The 21035-nt window shown below is 40.0% G+C and overlaps 2 protein-coding genes across 2 annotated transcripts in view; one reads left to right on the plus strand and one right to left on the minus strand.

Moving 5' to 3' along the window:
- Positions 1 to 1020: 1020 nt before the first annotated feature.
- GPRC5B (G protein-coupled receptor class C group 5 member B) lies at positions 1021 to 8367 on the plus strand (the record flags this gene model as incomplete). The annotated part of the gene is made up of 3 exons (XM_084216576.1): positions 1021 to 2026; positions 6420 to 6532; positions 7871 to 8367. The coding sequence occupies 3 exons, from the start codon at positions 1021 to 1023 to the stop codon at positions 7913 to 7915; spliced, it is 1164 nt and encodes a 387-aa protein (XP_084072702.1). The 3' UTR covers positions 7916 to 8367.
- A 4272-nt stretch (positions 8368 to 12639) lies between these two features.
- Positions 12640 to 21035, minus strand: part of IQCK (IQ motif containing K) — a gene marked incomplete at both ends in the record, with an annotated part of 34150 nt that continues 25754 nt past the window's right edge. The window contains 2 exon segments of the mRNA XM_084216590.1: positions 12640 to 12672; positions 12676 to 12701. Coding sequence (XP_084072716.1) covers positions 12640 to 12672; positions 12676 to 12701 — 59 coding nt within the window.

Below are 21035 nucleotides of genomic sequence, written 5' to 3' on the forward strand. Positions count from 1 at the left end.
GCTGTGGCTGAGGCAGACTGGGAGTTAAAAGTTACATTTTTTTAACAATCTGCTTTGCTTATTAAAATTAAACACCATAATGTGTATTTTAAAGCACCTAACTCATGTTCCTTCAAAAACTGAGTTGGGATTTGTCTAGGCTTTTGGTCCTGGTGGTCAAGTGGGATATGTTGGGTTCCTGGAGAGTTTACCATTGTCCACTCTTTGGATCCAAGAAAGAGGTGCTCTGGGTTTTGTTATTTGTTCCCTTTGAATGGCTTTGGACTGGCCAAGAAGCACAATGAGGCATTCATTTTTGATTAGTTGATTGATGACACTGCATGTGTGCACCATTGTCACAGAAAATGGGATTTTTCTAGACTATCATTCCCATTTCCAAATGCAATCTAATATCTGGGCTTTGGAAGAGGATGAAAGAACTGAATATGATAACTGCCTATTGACCGAGCATGAAAACAAGATTTTTCTTTTTTTTTTTTAAGAATGTAAAATGTTTATTTTCCTTGGATTACTTTATCCTTTAAAAAGTAATAATTTAAAAAGTGGTTTCGACTCTGCCTTTGTTCCAGTAAAAGGAGCAAGGCTGTGGGACAGTCTAATTGTGATATTGCTTACACCTGCATCAGGCCCAATGCAACTTATGCATGCTTTAAACAGCTTGATTTGAATGGGGTATTCCACTTAAACAGGTAGTGAGTGTCCAAGTGTTGCAGATAATGTAATATTTGCAACGGGATCCATAATTTTTTCTGGTGTGTTGTAGGCCGTTTGCAGGGTCAGAGTTTGGAAATGTTTTCAATCTGTGCAAACAGAGCAGTGAGTCATTTTGCATTCTGAGTACAACAGGCAAAAGCAGCTCTTGGGAGGGCGGTGAAGGGGGCAGGGGGAGGCTGTGCCAGCTGCAGATCCAGTGCAGGAACTGTAAACATGGGCTACCGAAACAAGCTGGGCTTCAGTGGCTGTGAAATCCTCCAACCTCAGCTCTAGCTAAACAAATGCTTTGTTGTCTCAGACAGAAAAATGAGAACCTACCCAGCCATTGGTTTCTTGCTGCTGTTGGTGATCAGCTATGGCTCCTCGGAGAACTCCAGCACGCCGCGAGGCTGCGGGCTGGACCTCCTGCCCCAGTACGTGTACCTGTGTGACCTGGATGCCATCTGGGGCATCGTCCTGGAGGCGGTGGCGGGGGCAGGTGTGCTGACCACGCTGCTGCTGATGCTGATCTTGCTGGTGAGGCTGCCCTTCATCAAGGACAAAGAGAAGAAGAGCCCCCTGGGAATGCACTTCCTCTTTCTCTTCGGGACTCTGGGACTGTTCGGGCTGACGTTCGCTTTCATCATCCAGGAAGATGAGATGGTGTGCTCGACCCGAAGGTTTCTCTGGGGAGTTATCTTTGCTTTGTGCTTCTCCTGCTTGCTAGCCCAGGCCTGGAGGCTTCGCAGGCTCGTTCGCCACGGCAAGAGCCCCTCGGGGTGGCACCTGGCCGGGGTGGCCACGTGCCTGATGCTGGTGCAGGTCATCATCGCCACCGAGTGGCTGGTCCTGACCGTGGTCAGAGAGAACAAGCTGGCCTGCAGCTACGAGCCCATGGATTTTGTGATGGCTTCCATTTATGTCATGTTCCTGATGGTGTTTACCATGGGATTTTCGTTTTTCACTCTCTGTGGGAAGTTTAAGAAATGGAAGAAAAACGGAGTATGCCTCATAATAACGCTTTTTTTTTCCATTCTGATTTGGGTGGCCTGGATGACTATGTACCTCTTCGGGAATGCTGAGCTCCAGAGGAGAGACAAATGGAGTGATCCCACTCTGGCTATTGCACTGGTGTCCAGTGGCTGGGTGTTTGTTATTTTTCACGCCATCCCGGAGGTCCACTGTACCATCCTTCCATCGCAGCAGGAAAACACAACCAATTATTTTGATACTTCACAGCCAAGGATGCGTGAGACCGCTTTTGAGGAAGATATACAGCTTCCTAGGAGCTACATGGAAAATAAAGCCTTTTCAATGGATGAACATAATGCAGGTAAAAATTGGCTATAAGGGACTGTATTTTTTTGTGGCGTCAAGAAAACTCTCTGTATGAGACATTTTTCAGGTGTTGAAAACGAAGGTTCATGATAAATACAATAATTTTCGCACTACACCCTGTTACCTTTTACAATTTTCCTAAGATATCATCTAGTGAGAGAGAAAAATAAAAAAAATGCAGACAATACATAGGTTAAAATTATCTTCTGCAGGTTGATTTTTCCTTGAAAAACCGAACAATTTCAAATGCAAAGGCGACACCAAAAGAATAAAAAAAATAATTGTGGGAAAAAATAACCTTTAAATAGCTTAAATGACATTTTTGTAATTAGCAGTTATCAACGTTTAATACAAAATATTTTCCCAAAACCTCAGAAATAAATGAAGTGGTCTGTATTACAAATTGCTCAATCACTTGAGCAACAAAATAATTATTATTAATTACCTTTCCATTAAAACGGATTTAGTGCCACTTTGTGTCCCTGGGGGGGGGGAAAAATGCCAAGTGGCTTACAGACAGTTCAAAGACAGCCTTTGTTCTCAAGGCTTGAACATTTGAGCTTTCACAGAGGTTTCCAGGTAATTTGCCTTCCTTCTTGTACAACGATGCCTGATCACACATCATTAAAATTTGCACTGGAAATGTTTTTGAGTGATTGCTGAAAGGACCAGCTACCACTGGGTGCTTCAGAGATCCAAACCCTTGCTGAATTAAGCCATGTCAGAAATGCCAGGGATGCCTCTGTGAGCAGCAGTGGGAAGCAGGAGCCCCGTGGTGTTCTTAGGGGGGTTGTGGTCTGGGGCTGCCCCACATCTGGATAAGGGATTTTGTTACAAGTCCCACTGATTCTTTTTCACTCTGCTTGAGAAGAATTCTGGCCTGGTAGCCCAGGCAGGAGTTGCCACATTGCTCTGGCAGCCCCTGAAAGAAGGCTTAGGGCACGTGGTCCAGGCACTTCACCTTCCTACTCATCTTTGTGTCTTTGATTTCCCCAGGGTTTGATGTTTCCCTGGGTACTGACCAGACAGGAAAACAGCACTTTTGTTTGGCACAGTGTCGGGGCAGGAAGGCTTTTTTTCCTCTAAGATTTTAAGCAGGAACTTTAAAGTCTCCTTCTAGTAGGGAAGTTTGTTCTGTGAGTAGATACCACCACTTCTTTTTTTTTTTTCCTGTGGTGTTTTTTTTTTTTTTACTGTCCCCCATCCCCCATTAAATTAATTTCATAGTAAAGTAACTGCAGTGGCTTCAGTGAAGCTATTTCTGGCTGAGGCAGGTCTAAGAACAAAATTGGATCTTTCACTCTGTATCATTCCCATTCATGGATGCATTTTTAAAAAAGAACTGGAAGCTCCTTTTTGATCTAATCATTCAGTAATTAAGTTTTTTGTGAAATGGATAGCTGTATGATAGCTACAAAATCATTATACTGTCTATTATAGTGCAATTTATGTTCTGTTTTAATCCATCTGAATGACAGTACAATACAAAATAGATTTCCTTATCTGATGCCCTTGTTAATGTATACCATAATAAATGCCTGTCATTCCTATTCCCATGGCATATAGGATTTTTTAATACATCAAAACAGATTAAATCTTCCTTTGCAGCAGTTCTTAAGGGACTGGCTTGGGACAGTAGGGTTTGCAGACAAAACTTAGTAGCATGGTGGAGACTTAAAGTAAATACTTTAATAATAAAGCAGTAATAACCAAGGCACTGTCAGATCCCTGTGCTGGGGGTGTCAGTGGCAAAGCACCTGAAGGCTGTGAGCAATTGGCTCTGCAGGTATGAAGAGAATGTTCTCTCCTTTCATCCATTTAAAATCAGACTCAGTTTGAGAATTCATTATCAAGAGTTTGGAAATTATTGGAAGGGTACTTTCTTCAACTACTTCATACTTAAGAATGATGTTTAAGAATACAAGATCTCCTAGTTGTAAGGTTTGGAAGACATGATAAGCAGAAAACAGTTCCCTGACTGTAATACTTGTTTCAGTAAATAGTTAGCTTTAAGTGGAAAACATGCCTGGACAAAAATATTTCCCATTAATTCTTGTTATTTCCACTAATACTTGTATAGAACAATTTCATAACTTTGCTCTTTTTTAAGATTTTAAGCAGCATTTTAACAATCTGAACAGTGTTCAGGTTCAAACAAGCAGATGTCCTCCTCAATTCCTTCTTTCTTAGCAAGAATGTACCTTCCAGTTATGCATTGCCACAAGAGCTGCTCTAAGCCAGGAACAACATTAAGCATTAATAAAGCAAACCTATTTTAAAGTCACTAACTTAAACATTATTTAAACAGCATACTAATCTGGGATTTTAGTATTTATATGATAGGTTGAAATATCTCTTTAGAAGAGTTATTTTCATAGGTGTGCTTTCTAAAATGATATTAAAGGATTTAGAAAGCCTGGACAAAGAGCAGTTGGCTGAGTTCTCAGTGCTCTCTGGAAGTGCACAGTACACTAGCAGGGCAACCTCTGTAGGCAGAGAGAATTTGCCTTAAACAAGAGAAATCTGGATGTGAAATGTAGAATGCAACAGCTGTCAGGAAACCCAAGCCCAAGCAGCTCTGGTGTCATTAAATTTCATTTAATAACTTCTAGTACTACCAGTCACAGTCACAGCCAATGCCTAAAAGCAAAGTGAACAAAATTTCAAATGTGTTACAAAGAGGCTTGGACAAATATCAAATATCCTCAGTACTGCTTGTTTTTTACCTATACATGCCCTATGCAAGTGGATTTATTTAATAGTAATTGAAAATGTACAAGGAAAAATGTTAAAACTGGTGTGAGAAAAAAAATCCAAATTAAGTATTTTGTCTACAAGCTTTGTCACAGATTCTCACATCAAAAAAAGTGTAGCTGTTTGCAATAATAGGGAAAGAAAATTTAGCAATATGAAATTGAATTTACTGGCTCTTTAAGATAGCTTTGAAATGACTGTATATATTTTGTGTAAATATTCTGTATAAATATTTTAATGATGGTGTGCAGGATAAAGATTTTTGTGTCTGTGTGTAATAGCAAATACCAGTGCAATCATGTGTGTTTATCAGTCAAATAGCAAAAAAAAAACTTACTGACCTTGAGATGGTTAAATATCTAATAGAAAATACTTCGTTCCAGTTTAGGCATTTTCATAATTTTTTCTCCCAGTGTTCTGCAAAAATATGTCATTTCCAAATAGAGAGCAAGTGAGGGTCTATATGTATCTGAAGTCAACAGCTGAGCATTTGCAGGGTGGAATTTCTAAATTTCCATGCTAAATCAGTACTGATCTTCATCTTGGTGCACAACTCCCAAAGAGAGGAGTGGATAGAGGACAGCATATGGCAGTAGGATCCATTTAAATCTTCCTCTACACAGAGCAACTACATTGGAGATAAATCCTGGCTTCATTCAAGTCTGAGCTGAAATTCTCATAAACTTCAGCTCATTCATGATTTCAGCCAGAGACTGTAGAATTGTAATTTGAATTAAATCTAAGAGAAGCTCTTGCCCCAGGTGCCTGAACTGGGAATATTTCTGTTTAGCAGCTGACAGATGAGTTTTGCCCATCATGTGATAAATCAGCTCTGTTCCCTGGCCACGTCTGAGTGCACTGAAGTCATTATTTACCCTCAAAATTAAAGAGGGAGTTTGTGTGTGCCAACCCCAGCCTGCTTTAGAGAGAGCAGCATATCCCTCATTATGCATATCTCACTCAGAATTCACATCTTGAACCCAAACTTGTACTAAAATTAATGGGGAGACTGTTTTATTCCTGGTATAAACATCCAAAAGGACACTCAGTGTCTTCTCTTTGGCTTCAGTGATTTGCCATGTTTAAGCTATCTGAAAGCAATATTTACTCCATCTTTCTAGCTTCTCAGAGTAAATATAATCTGAAACATCTGGAAAATCCTTATTTGCTAGTCATGCTGAAGTAATGCTCAGGGGGTTGTGAGCATTGCTTACTGGCTTGAGCAAGGCTTTGGATCCCTGTCCACTGAGTTTGATAGAAAGCAAAATGTGACACATTTCACTTAACCCCACAGTATCCAGACCAGCACAGGGAGCACTTTGCAAAATCTTGCATTGTGCAAGACACATCACAGGTTTGGTGACTAATGACACTGAGCTCCCATTGAAATGAGATTAAGCAAGCTTCAAAAAAAATTTGGTTCCTTTTTCCCCCTCCCTAGCGAACAATTCATTTAACGTAAATCCGATTCTTCTGAGATCCGTTCCCAACGTGTCAGGGAAACAGCTGCTCAAAAGCAAGGTGGAAGTTAAAATCAGTGGCCAAGTTGCCAATAACTGAGCTGGAAGGAAGAGGCTCTGTGGTTGCAGGGCTTTGATTGTGTTCTAAGAGTGCTCTCTCTGTTCCCATCGCAGCGCTGAGGACGGCAGGATTTCGGAACGGCAGTTTGGGCAGCCGGCCTAGTGCTCCTTTTAGAAGCAATGTTTATCAGCCAACTGAGATGGCAGTTGTGCTAAATGGTGGGACTGTAAGTATCAAAATGTGATGATTTAAGAAATCTTTGAAATGCACTGATATATACAACCATTACTAATTGAAAAACCTGCTTTAGCTTATTCACAGCAGGGGGAAAGCTATGAAAATGAAAATTTAAGGCAGCAAGTATGCATGTAATGCTTCCCTTCCCTCTAGAGCATATGTAGTTAACAAGTGTTTTGCATTTGTTTACTTGCAGTGCAGCTTCAGTGAACCAAGTTTTTTTGTAAGACAACATATTCAATGGCCCTTTCAAATTAAATTTGTGTTAAGGTATTTAACATAACTATTAAGTGACACCATTTCTAACCTGATTTTTTCAAGATGGTGTGAGTCACACAAATGTTTTCAGGCAGTATGTTACTTTAAATAATTGTTGCAGATAATGGTTGTCTCTCACATATATTCCATTTACTTGTAAAATACATGTAATTCTTTGTAACTTACAGATTTGTACATATTTTGAAAAGGGATTCATAAAAGAGGAATATAGAATAATTTCATGTTAATAGCATAAATTTTTCTTCCTTGTAGAATGGTTTGGCATATCTTTGATAGACCTGTATTTTTGCAGCCTAGTTGTTGTAAGATTGGTTTAGTGATGCCAAACGGACTTTACAAATGTTTTTCACATTATGTCTTATTTTCACTTAAGACATTTCATATAGCAGGCATACTGTTGAAAAAGAAAAATTTTCATCCCCACATTTTTCATGCATATCTACATGCTTCTTAAAAATCTACTCATGAGCCAGTTTGTACTCATGTGAGTTGGGTTTTCTTTCTTTTGAATCATGAGCTGATTCCATAACTCAACCTCTCCATTTAAAACCAGTTTAAAATGAACTGATTGCAGGTCTGGTTTTGTTTTTAAGTAAAGTTGTGGCTGATTTTAGTGGACAAGAGGGACTAGATACAAGAATTCTCCTCCGTGGGTAAGACTCTGTGAAAAATGTCAACTTGAGTAAAATGAAAAGGCTTGGCTTTGATGTCAGTAATGGACTGCATCCTACTGATGTTTTAATTCATCTCTGTTTTCTGATACCAGAATGTGCAGCTCAGGGAGAAGGCAGTTACAGGATGAGAAGCTTGAGAATTTGGGCTTTTTGTTTGTTTTGCTGTATTCTGAGTTGGATACAAAGCTCATGTGTAAATATAGTCATGGTTTTACAGAGAGATAAATGCACTGTATGGGTGGAAGATGAGTTTCTTTGTACCACTTTGCTCTAGAACTGCCATCTGGAAAGCTGTCCTGTACGTGTAGCGTGCTAACACTGATTTTTGAACAGTCTAGATCTCTCAGTTATGGGTTTATTATCCTTATTTCCAGATACCAACTGCTCCGCCAAGTTACACCGGACGACACCTCTGGTGAAAGGCTGTAGGCTGTAGAGAATAAGAAACCTTGTTGCAGATGTTGTTCCCTGGCAGTGTGTCTTTGAGGGAAGGAATCCATAACAGTACCAGAACAAAGCAACAAAACATCCAGGATCTTTCTAAATCCTACAGAGGATTTTGCCTAAATGTGAACACCATTGAATGGAGAATTGCAGAAACAAATCTGAAGCTGAATCTAATTTAAAACAGAAGTAGGCACACCTTAAATTGGCAGAGGAGATAATGTATTCTGAAGTGTAAGATATTCTCTTGTCTGTAACTTGTGTGCCAGGCGAGCCTGGTTTTGGTGGTTGCCAGTTGCTTGCAAAATCCCTTCCTCTCACCTAAACTTAATTCATGTTGCCACAAGAGATTGCCACTACAGTGCGAAAACACGCGGGATTTCTCCCCATTTTCCCCTTTTCCTGCCATGTCCAACGTCACGAGAAGTGCCCTGTTCGCTCTCTCCCGGCTGGGCTGTGCAGTCCCGCAGCACCGCGTGCAGTCAGACGCGGCCCCTCGGTGGCGGCTCGGTCTCTGTGGCCCTGCAGGCTGATGCTGTGCCCTGGCAGGAGCTGTGCCCTGGCAGGAGCTCTGCTGTCCAGGAGCTCTGCTCTGGCAGTGCCTGGCCTGGAGGTGCGGTTCGGGAGCTCCGTGCCCGTTCCGTGCGCCCCGCGGAGCTCCCCGGGGCGGGGAGGAGCGGCGCGGCTCGGCACGGGCGGCTCTCCCGGCCCGAGGGATGGGCTCGGTGGCAGCGGCCCCGGGCCGGCTGTGAGCAGAGCCCGCGGGCGAAGCCGTTCCTGGCAGGGTGTTTTGGCCGCTGGGCTCGGGCAGGAGCCGGGCCGGGGAGGGCGAGCCCCGAGCCCCGAGCGCCGTCGGTGCGGGCGGCCCGCTCCGCTCCGCTCCCCTCCGCTGCAGCTCTTCGTGCGTTTCAATGTGCTTGTGCATTTTAGTGCCTAGAGAGTAGAATCTCTGTGCTGGAGGTGGTTTGTTGTTGTTTTTGTTTATTTAAGGTGGTTTGTTCCCTAGTTCTCCCCTCCCCATCCATTTTCTTGAGTTGATATAAGGCAGAGTTTTCAAAGCTTTTCATCTTTGTTTTCTCCGGGTTATTTAAGCGGTTCCCATTGCCCATTTGTTGTGCCATGGTTTTTCATTCTGTTCAAGCAATCATTCCTTTCTTTACCATGTAATACATATCGGACATTGAAAACATCACCGTATCCTCACTGTTTGGCCAATGTTAATCTTAGCTTTCCTCAATACTAAAAGTTAATTGTTTTTACTTGAAGGCATAGGAAACATATAACAATTAAACTTTGCATATGCTGTAATAAAAATATATATTTTCAAACTAAAAAAAAAAAAAGTACAAATAACTGAATAGCTTAGTAGCTTCACAGAGAGAAGTTACTTGCTGTATACTGCAGAAGAAAGACAAGCTTTTTATTTTTCAAGAGTCTTCCTGATTCCTCATGTACCTCCATTTCTACTGAATTAGGAGCCTAGTCCTGCAGACCTGTACTCCCATTGACCCCAGTGGGTCTACACCAGGTACAGAGGCTGCAAGACCACTCCCTAAGTGTTGCACACAGATATATGTATATATATATATGGAAAAATATCTATTGCCATTCTTGCCATGATCATCTTATGGGGTTTTATTTCAAAGCCCTTCTCCTCCAGAAGCAATGTTTTTCTGTCATGCATGAGTGAAGGAGTATGTCAGCTCCCCCCTGCCCTCCCTCCTCGAGGCAAAGGAAGCATGTGCTTGTTTTAGGGATCCTTTATTTCATTTTGTATGTAACTAGATGGCCTTAGTAACCAAGTAGGGTAGGGGTGGATATTGCATGCTATCCAGTGACTTAGAAATACATTTTGCTTGTTATGAGCAGAGCTTTGATCAAATAAGATAATATTTAGGGTAATGATAGCCACTCAGAAGACACGTAATTTGGAACAATAAAAAAACTATTACCATCACTTGCTTGCAGAATTTTGCTTTTCAAAACCAGTTAGAAAAAAAATCCCTCATAAAACTCTTAGCATAAAAACATATAAGATGACCATGGCATAAATGGTAGGACAGGTTTCATTTAAAGAGTTTATCATGCTACAACCAAGACTTATGAATTATAATACACATTCTACAGACCTTTTGACAAAAACTGTACAAGACATAGTTATCTTAAGAAACTTTCTTTTTCTTTTTCTAGATGTGACTGAATTGATAAATAGAGTTCCCAATCCTGCTTCTGATGAAGTTGTTTGGGATTTCAGGGCTTATGCAAAGATATGGCCAGATCTTACAAACTGCAATTCACATGATGAGTCTCACTGGGTTAGTCATGTGAACCATTCACTGAATTAAAAATTAGCAGGATTGGGTTTAATGTGTGGTGGTGAAAGTGTGGCAATAGATTTAGGAGGGTCTTTATTTTCCATCTTTTTACAATTAGTAATGAGCAACTTTTTTTTGTAAGTCACTAGTCTGTGATGTAAAATGCCCCAAAATAAAGCTGTAATTGAAGAAAGGCACCTTTATGTTAACTTATATTTTTGTTACAGTATTTACTTTTGCCTTTTTTGAAAGTTTTCTAGAATGTAGAGCATCTGTGAACAACATGAATAAGCAACTAAGCACAAGCCTTTCGCAGTTCTCCAGATTATAATTAGCTTTTATACTATAAAAGCTACTATGTTGTCCCTTGATGGTTATGTGCTCATGGTGTTTCCATGCAGAAAAAGGAAATCAAAAAGCATCTGACAAAAGCATCTATTAGCAAAACAAGATTTAAAATGACCAGCTTTTGATCAATGGCAGGAAAAGAGTTCAAAGTCCTACAGATCCCGTCCAGCTTTCAGATGGGTTGAGGGTGTTTGACACTTGCCAGAAAATATGTAGCATCTTCAGAAGAACACTCTCAATACATCCAGCTGCTTCTATAAACAAGGTATATGAAATACTTTAGAATTAGCTGTTTCTGCTTTTAGTCTAAACACAGGCATCTTGCTTGGCTTTGTCTGAGCTCGATGCCTTGGGTCTAACCAAAGGCCATACAAAAGGGAGCATTGTAGCTTTTATAATAAAACAATTGGATTATTCTACCAACTTACAGGATTACAAAGCAGGTGCTTTTTATTAATTGATGAGAGCTAAAGCTCATTTTTGATAGATAATATATATTTATTAAATGTATTAACGTGTGTTTTATAACGTACCCTTTTTCCTGCTGATTGTTGCATACTGGTATCTGATTAAGTACATCTTCAAAGGGTTTTCAAGACAATCAATGTGTACCATGATGACTGTACATAAGTATACAAAACTACAAAGGTTGTAAAGCATGGGCAAATGTTTTATTTTCAAAATGCTGTTCTTAACGAGAATAAAGGCTTTACTATTTACTTACAATGTTTGTGTCCTCTTGGTTTTAAAATCCACACTGATTTTTTCATGGCAGTGAGCACTGCTACAGACAGAATTGCTCCTTGGTGCAGTTCCTCAGTGTAAGCAAAGTTAAACCGAAGGAAAGGGTTCCTGAAGCACATTCCTCCACCTTTGGCCAAATTCCCACACTTACCCTTGGCTCTGGCACCTCTCAAACCCAGGGTGAGCCAGTCAAGGAGCTCAGCAGCCAAACTCTTAACACAAAAGGGATACTTTTCCCCCCTGTTGGCTCAGCAGTTTCCTGTTCTGGTTCAATTGCTTGTGAAAAGGAGAGGACAGAAGAATTCAGCTGGGTTTGAAGAGTGCAGAATGAGAGTTTTTTTCTTCAAATGGTTTGATTTTCCAGAGCTGGTGTAAGAACCATCATCACCAACCAGGAGGAAACCGAAGGGGTGGGTACTGGTGGAACAGTGAAGACAAAGTCTGTGCAAGTGAAGGAAGAAATCCATGTGGACCCACAGCAAGTGCTGGAGACCACCCATGTTTTATTAGGTGTTCAGTCAAAACAACTACACCTTTGACTTGCATGGAATTATTTATAGTTTTACTACTGTCTTCTCTAATTGTGAAATTAAAAAGGCATAAATAGGACTGTTCTTGACAGGACTAAGTTAAAAAGATAATAAAGATTCCTTAGCAAGGGGCCCAATCTGATTTTTACTGTGCTTGGACCTGATAAAAGTAAGTAGCCTGCATAAGATTGCTGAAAATGCTGACACTGTGATCTTAATTCTACACTTTCCCAGCACATGTGCTAAGTGGTAACAAAAGGGCCTTTGACTTTTCTCCCCTGCAGAAATGCAGAGCAACCCCAGCTCTCATTGCCTTCCATTGGAATTGCAGGGGCACAGCATTTCTGCAAATGAGACCGTTCTGAACAGAGCCTGGATTTGTGTAAATTGTCACAGCTCTGCAGGAGTCACAGAAGTCCAGTTTATGATAAATGAAGATTTAACACTTCTCTGCATGTGGATAAAACCCCATTTAATTTCATCCAGAGTTTTGCTCCTGTCAGAAAAGGGTTTAAGTGAGCATTCAGGAACACAAGATAAATACAGATTCAACATTTTTGGCTAGATGTGCACCATTCCATCTGTTTTAACAGAATTGTGCTCACTTTGACTAAGACTGAATTTTGTCTTGGCATGCTGGGTCCTTACATAACCTGCCTTTGATTTACAATACCTCACATGTAAAACTTTAATGCTAAAAAGGTTTCTAAATCAGTATCACAAAGTCCATGAGCTCTGTGCTTTGCTATTTTAGTGAGGAAACTAAAATTGAGATGTTGAAGGATTTTGTGTACGTTAGTCCAGCTCTTCTGATTTGCTTCCCACTGCAACCATACAAAAAAAAATAAATTAACAGGCACAGAAACAGAAAAGAAACCATCCATACTTCCACAGCAAATACTCTCTTGTTCCATAAATAAATAAAAATGCCCTGCTAGACCCAAAATGTGTATTTCTTCTTTGCATGGCATTTTTTTCATGTTTTGACACAGCTTCAGCACTCAGATATTTGCACACAGTTCTTTGTGCAGCTGTGGGAGTTGTGCATGTGTAGCTGAGGGCAGAGCTGTTTGCTAGTAAGTCACTGGATTGTTAAAAAAAAATTGAAAGCAGCTCTTTGAGGTTTTTGCTTTGAAGAATTTTTCAATTAAAAGTCAGTGATGAAGTCATACAGTTCACCTAGCATATAAATATATTTTTGTCACTTAGGACAACAAGCAAGGTCAATAAAGAATAGTTTCTCTGTGTCTCAGTGGAAAGAAGAATGTTATCCATGTGATTGCAAAGGGTCTGCCAAATGGGAAAAATCAGTCAAACAAAGAGCACAGGATTGCTTGCTGGAGTAAACAATTCTAAATGAACAAAAGCTCTACATAAAAGTAAAATGTCCCACCCCCTGGTGAAAGCTGTTTTCAAAGCTCTGTATTCTTTCAGAATGTTGTAATACAGATTAACCTAATGTTTTTCTTCTGCTGATACAACAGTCTGGTTCCTCATTCTACTTGTGTGATTTCAACTATCTTATTCTGAATTTGATACCTTGAAATGTTACAAACTGCCTTTCAACTTAAAAAAATCTCCTTTTCTATTTCCTACACTTCAGATGTGTCTGTACTATGCACCTTCTATATCAAGCAAGTTTGTTGGGAGATTTATATATAAAAGCTATGCTAGAGGTAAAGAAAGCCAAATAAGCCCCCAAAAACCCCCTTTTGAACATACAGTTTCAGGAGAGCTTAGTTACCCTTCCAAGGCATGCAACTGAAAACCAGCAGACAAAATCCTCTTGGTACATACCAGGAATGCTGGGCTGCAGCAGGCCCCTGTGCTAATTTAAGGTGCTCAGTGTGCTCCCAACCTGGAGAATGTCAGCTCAGAGCACCCAGGAAAAGTGCTGCAGGAGGAGGGACACAGCAATCCCTTAGAAACCCAAAATGAGACTGCAGCAGCTGGAGAAACCCTGTTTTACAGTGGTTAAGGCAAGACATGCCCAGTGCCTTGGTGGCACAAGACCTTTCTGGATTTTAATGTTTCTGTACAGTTAAGAAGAAAAATTGAGAGTGGATTTAATATCCCATATGACTATGAATGTCCTGTAGACAAAATAATTTCTATTGCATTGAATTTTAGCTAATATTCCTTGATGTGATGAGGCTGACATTTGCAAATATTTAATAAAAATTGCAACATTCATAAACCTCAGGGCTCACACACTTTCACATTAAAATGAGCAGGTGTTTTAGGTATCTGCTAGCAGTGCTTTTAGTCAATAGTGTCCTTGTCTTATCACAACCTGTGTTACTTAAGCATAACAATCTCCAATCACATCACACCAAGCAGGAAGCACAGGCTGTCAGCATAAATCTGGATTTCAGGCAGTTATTTAAACAGTTTTTGACATAGACTTGCTTCCTATGCAGACAGAAAAGTAAGATGTCCTCAGGATTCAGATAAGCTGGAAAGTTGGAGAAAGAAACTGCCTGGCAATGTTTTTTTGCTAGAAATTTCCATTGGAGAAGTGTATTTTTCAGGCTGTGACACCTCAAACTGAACTAGCTCACTTAAAATATTTTGAAATGCCTAAGGAGGATGTTTAGAAAAACTTACACCCCCTGATAATCTTTCAGACAACACAGTGAAAAGTCTGTCAACATCAACAACCTGGCTTACAACTGCACCATTCCTTAAGCTCAATTTTAGCTATTTCAGTCCTAGAAGTCCTATCATTCTTTCAACAGAGAGAAAACCCATTTCAGTTTCCAGTGCACTTTAAAAAGTGTGAAAATCTGAGCCTGAGCAGCCCTGCTCCCATTCCATCCCTGCAGTCACCGTGTGCAGCTCTGCAGGGCCAGCTCCCCGCACTGTGGCAATCCCAGCTCTGGTTCTGCAGCAGTGGAAACCATTCCCTGTGCTCTGTGAGAGTTCCTGCCCTCTGGGGAAAGGCACAGGGACAGAACCGGGCAGAACAAAGTGCCCCAGGATGCCATTACACAGCAGGGCTTGCCGCTGTGCACTGCTGCCAGTCTCGGGGCAACGCCAGGGAAGCTGTTCTCACAGAAAGCTGGATGCAGGAAAATTACAAGCACTTCAAACCCCAAGATGTTTGTTTGTGTGACTGAATGCATGAAATTTATCTACAGAGAATGCCTAATTTAAGGAGGCACAATATTGGAATTAAATAACACAATCATGCTCAGTGGCAGCCTGATCAGTATTTTGAATGCTTTTAGAACATCAGCTCCTGTTTGAAGTCCTGAGACACAGAGGAACTGAGGCCCTTAAGTGCTGTAACAGTGTAAGTTAAGAAACAATGAAATCTCACATCTTCCTTACTTCTTCTAGTCCTGGTATTTCTCCCTGAATAGGTCATATGGTTTCTCCTACCAGAACAGTTTAATTTTTTAGCACTATGTTTCAGTCTCTTTACTGTATTTTTCAGACTTTTTACTCCTTTGTCTTATTTTTTTCAGAGTGAGAAAACCTGATTAAACTATGCTTTAGTCACATGCACATTCTAAATCAAAGGACACTACAGCCCCCACTGCAATAATAAGCACCAGTGGGTGATAAATTTCTTAGGAGGTGAGCTGGGGGAGTTCTTGAGGAGCACAACTGTTATCTGCTATTTTTGACCTGCTACTCCTACTACAATAAAGTCATCTACTACATGGTCTGCCATGTTCCTTGGGAATGCAGCTCACTTGTCTGTGCTGAATGCTGAGGCACAGATGATGGCTAAAGGAAGGGCTGGAATGTATCTGGAAAGGGAAAATTCAAAAATCTGCAAAACTTGGAGCTTTTGTCCTATTTATTTAAGCATTAAGTTCAAACATCCTTATCATCTAATTTGGATGGCAGACATCATTTTCCCTCATCTTAAGGTACAGGACTGATGTTTTGGTTTGACACTTGGTTGTTTCAGCATAACAGTGAATAAACTGTGACCTACTTTGTGCACTACTGGATAACACAACAGGCTTGTGACAGTAGCTTAGGAAAGGTTTATGCTCCCACACTCTATAAAGAGTGCACTTCTTCTTCATAGAACTCTTAAGAACTACATTCAGTAATTTAAACAGTCAAAAACAGTAATGAAAAATACTACAGACTCAGACTATAAGAAGATGAAAATCCATTAAAGAAAATCTATTGGAATAACTTATTAGCAGGGGCTTAGAGTAAAATATATATATAGAAAGGAGTTTCACCCTAGCCTCCCAATGAAATGCCAAAGAAGCCTGAACATGAAATTGGAGCCACCAGCAATCTTGCTGAAATAAGACCTGACTTTTAAAGAGAAAGTTTTTTTATAAAGTGTTTATAATTTTAGCCTCTTACTATTGGAAGTCTGCCTGCATACAATTATTAGTGAAACCTTTCACTCCAGGAAATGTTCAGTCACTAGTGATAGGGAAATGATCTACTGAATACAGATATATTAACCAAACAAATGTTAAAATGGAAATTATTCCTACTCATAGGCACTCCTGTAAGTCATGAATCTGAAATGGAGCTGTTAGAGGATCACTCAGCAGAAGAGGCTTCTGCAAAATGGATTTTTAAAAGTGACAGGACAAACCTAATTCTCCAAATCAGGAGCAGAGTTTGTCAAATGACAAACTTGTTTTCATGAATGTAGAGGACAAAAAGTTTTAGGGTACTTTTTAATTCACTTAGAATCAGATTAGCAAAGCCAGGGCTGGAATGCAGCTTTCCAAACACCAACATTCAGTGATGCACATGGAAAAAAAGGGCTAGAAGATCTCTAGCAGAATTTGTTCGTGCAATGCACCATTGCTTTCTTCATATTTTGACAGGAAGACTCAGAATTCATTGGAATATATTTGAATGGCATTTTTACAATTCAAGGTGTGCAAAAAGAGATATATGGGGAGATACAAGTATTGGAGTAGATGAACAACAGCCATGAACACCTGAATTAGGAGAGAAAAAACTATAGAGAATTAGATGTACTGGAGAGTGTTATTTAAAAGTATCCAAGTGCCCTCCAAATCATTCAGTGACTTGAGTTTTATGAAGAGACAGCCACAGAAACACAACAGTTGATGGAACACAGCCCCGGACTGAGAAGAAAATCCAGAATGAAGGCAACCAGTGCATTTCCAGAGCATCTGATTAATGCAATTTTTTTCAATGTAAATACTCAGCTAGAAAAAGAGAATGATGAAAACACAAAGAACTGACCAGAAATAGAAATGATCCCAGAGTGGCAGGTCCTCAGCTAAAAGCATTTGGGGATTTACAGGCAGAAACCAACACGGGCAGAAACCCATAACTCCAGATTTGCTGGGCAGCTTCATGAAAACTGCATTTATCCCCATTAGCCCCTCTGATTTCTGACATGATTCCAACTTCCAAAATGTGACAGGTTCTGTGAAGTTACCAAATTTAAACTCTTGAGCAGACTAAAACAAAGCATCAGGTAAGAAAGCACACTGGTGCCACAGGGAGGGCTCCAAGGGAGCCAGGGTGAGCAGCTCCTGGGTTCTGCAATCTGTCAGACTCTTCTTTGTACTCCCTGAATCCTATTTCAGCACTCCACTAACAGCTCCTGGTCCTTCTCTTCCTGCCCCACTTCCACCCTTCCTTTTTTTAACCAAGAGTCTCAAATCTTGTTTTGCTGCAGGACTATTTGGAGGCTTTATTTTTCAGCTGGTGACAGCCTTTTCTCCACATCCCATAGTCATAAATAGAAATTTGGGGTTTGCTTATCTAAATGGCTTACAAAAAACACCAACAGTATTTTAATAAAAATGCTCCAATGTTTTTCACTTTTAAGGTTAACAGCAGAAAAAGGAAGAAGGTTGCAGAACCCATGAAGAATTTCTCCTCTCTTAAAAAAAAAAAAAAGAACAAACAAAAAATATGTTTATATAAGCACAGGAAAATCACCAAATTGCAATTTTCCTTTTTTTCCATTACAAATGATTATTAACAACTGCAGAGTGATGAGTGAAAATACAGCTTTGGTACTGGAGGATTAGTTCAGACTTGTGCTCACAGGCCCGCTGCTGTGCCTGTGTGAGCACAGCTCAGAAGACCACGTGCTGCAGTTTATCTAAATGATCATCTTGCCTTTTTATTTTTTCAAACATTCCCAACGTAGTTTCAGAAATTAAATGTTACTGTAATCTTTATAAATTTTCAAAGATGTCTGAGTCCAGGGTGTGGACTAATAAATTGGGATTCTGTATCATGAGTCTTATGACTTTTATCACTACATTCTCAGCTGTTAGTGCCAAGATTAAACTTTCAGAAACATCTCAAGCATTTTGAATTAAGCTTGATGAAAACCACCAGCACATACTCTGCCTTTGGTACTGCTTTGTTCTTTGATTTTCTTTTTTTTTTCCTCTTAAAAAAAAAGGAAAATTTAAGGTCTTCTTCTACGTAAGTTGAATTTTATACATGCTTTTAAATCAAAAGCAATCATATATATGCCTCCCTTTAAAACAATTTTGACTGCAGCACTTTTGCTTTCAGAAAGAAAAAACCAAATACCTGTAAATACATTAATGTTTTTTAAAAAAAGGAGAGTGAAATTATTTTAAGTGCAGTGTCCTAGTGACAGCAAGCAGCCTTCCACTTTTAACCTGTTTATAAAGCTTAGTTTGAAACCAAATTATTAGAAAAAAACACATTCAGCATATAAGATCTTTTTATATATATATGTGTGTATATAAATCTGTTATATAACATAGCAGATTAAAAGTGTAAAACCATAGAATATGAGGAGATCATCATTTACAAGAATTCCATTATGAGATTAATTAAAGAATTACAGCTGCAGTAAAAGGAGGGCCAATGAAATTAGAAACAAATTATTTTGTTTAAAATCTTCCTCAATTATTTCAACCACCCTTGGTGAAAACAGCGGGGAAAAAAAGAAACTCTCACATAAAACTGATTAATTCCTTACATTTTACAGGGCTGAATTTTCCTAAATAAACCACAGAGATGCAGTCTTTATGAAATCCATTAGCTATTCAGACTATGCCTTTTCTTAATCCAACACTATTACCTGCAGTAATTTTAAATATTATCTTAAGCCTAGTGTAAGATTTCCCATTTATAAATATATCCTCTTCTCAATATTTTCTTTGGGAAACGACTCAGTCCTACAAACATGCATGTGGCTGTAACCTCATTTATGGCCCCAATAATAAGGATGTTTATGGAAGGAATTTAAAGAAATTTCACAGTGTAGCCATTTTTTTTTCCTGAGTTCTGAATGTAACATTTTTCTCTTCTCCAATTAATTCTGCTTTAGTGTGATATGATTGCATACAGGCATCCTTCAAAAGAATGCAGACTGGATCTCTCCTGTTCAGGTTAACTCAGTTTTACTAAGCTTTTGAATCCTTCCTCATGGCTCAGGTGGAGGCAGCACAGCTGCAGCAGGAGTGAGTGACTGCATTTCTTTTTTTCTTGACACTGTGCATCTGTTCCTGCTCTAGCACCAGAAATATTCAGCCTGTTCTCCCTTGCATCTCATTCATATTTGCAAGGATTTTCCAGACCACCTCCATTTTGAGTTCTTCAGAGAATTGCTGGATGCATCTTCCCAAGGGAAAAGATTATTGCCATGAAAGAAGTATTTTTTAAATCTCTCCAGGTAGGTAAGTAATAACTCCTACTGCCAAAGGAAAAATACAGCTTGGAAATTGAATAGAATGTAAAAGAATATTCCCTCCTGTATCTGGAAATAACCCTCCTCACCTGCTGTGAAGATTACTTTCTGCCTTATTTTGATTTAAGTACATTTTCCACACACTGTGCCCTCTCTTACACAAGTGCCTTGCAAAGCCCAGGCTATGGTTGATTTATAAGACCTGCCAGCTAATAGGGTCACAATTGGTATTGCCATAAACCCAGGAATACTTCCTCTTTTACTATTTTCCCTAAGAATACTGATTTCTAAAATAAAATTTCACAAATTTTATGCAGGGAAGCACAAGAAGTACAGTTTGTGTAACAGCAGCAATGCTCTTTCCAACAGCAGAGGAGTAACCACTGGAACAGAGTGTCAGCAGTGTTTGGTCACACAAGTGATGAAGATTTTGGTATTTTCATTAAAAAGTTTAAATCTTTTTCAAATTCCTTTCATTGTAGGACAGACACGTTCATTTCCAGTGCTGTCCCATCCGTACTAAATCTGCACAAAAGGGTGCTCAGAACCAAAATCTGTTATTCACTCACATTCTCTGGAGGTTGAGTTTTAATTAACTGCATTTTCTGTAGAAATTTTTTAATTCTGTAAGAAATTGTGGAACAAATTTATCCCATCAGCTGTGCTACATTAGAGAAAATTCCTCCTCCCTTCAAGTCTAAAGCTGTGAGTCACTAAACTGAGTCTTAAGTGTTATACTTATCTCTACATTTTCAGTCTGAAATTGTTCAGAGTAAGGATATATAGACCATTTTGTGGAATGTAATTTTACACAGCAGTGGAGCAGTATAGCAAATAAAATGTCAGCCAAGAATGCTCTAGCTTTATGATCCTGGATACATGCTGAAGGAAACACACTTTTCTTTGCACTCAAACAGAAATTTTGCCAGACCATGCATTAAAAGAGGTCAACAGTCCTGCAAGGTGCTATTAATGCACAAAGTAATTTTCATGCAGTTTTCACACTTTGTATCCTAGAGCACTTTGCAATACTAATAATAAAAAGTATAAAAGATGGACTGAGGGAAGACTGAAGAACTTCACAGGAACAAACAGCAAAGTTTCTCATGCTGGGGTGAATCAGTGGGTGGCATGAGGCACCCCCACACACCACAGTGTGGCTTCCAGGGACAGCAGCTCCTGTGACACCGAGTGGCCATGGCAGAGGGGCACCTCTGCTGCCCTGATCGCTGCTCTGCTGGCAGGGGCTGTGTCACTGCAGGCTGGGGCTGTGTCACTGCAGGCAGGGGCTGTGTCACTGCAGGCTGGGGCTGTGTCACTGCAGGCTGGGGCTGTGTCAGGCTGAGCCAGCAGAAAAGGGGCAGCAGAGCAGAGCAGAGGAGCCTCCCTGGAGCCAGCAGTGCCCCTGCCAAGGAAGGGCAGCATGGCAGCAGCAGCCCTGGCCAAGGCAGAACAGGGCTGCCTCTTTCATGGGCAACTGGCTGGATCACTCCATAAAAATGAGACT

Source organism: Fringilla coelebs (assembly GCF_963513975.1).
Source record: "Fringilla coelebs genome assembly, chromosome: 16".
NCBI lineage: Eukaryota > Metazoa > Chordata > Aves > Passeriformes > Fringillidae > Fringilla > Fringilla coelebs.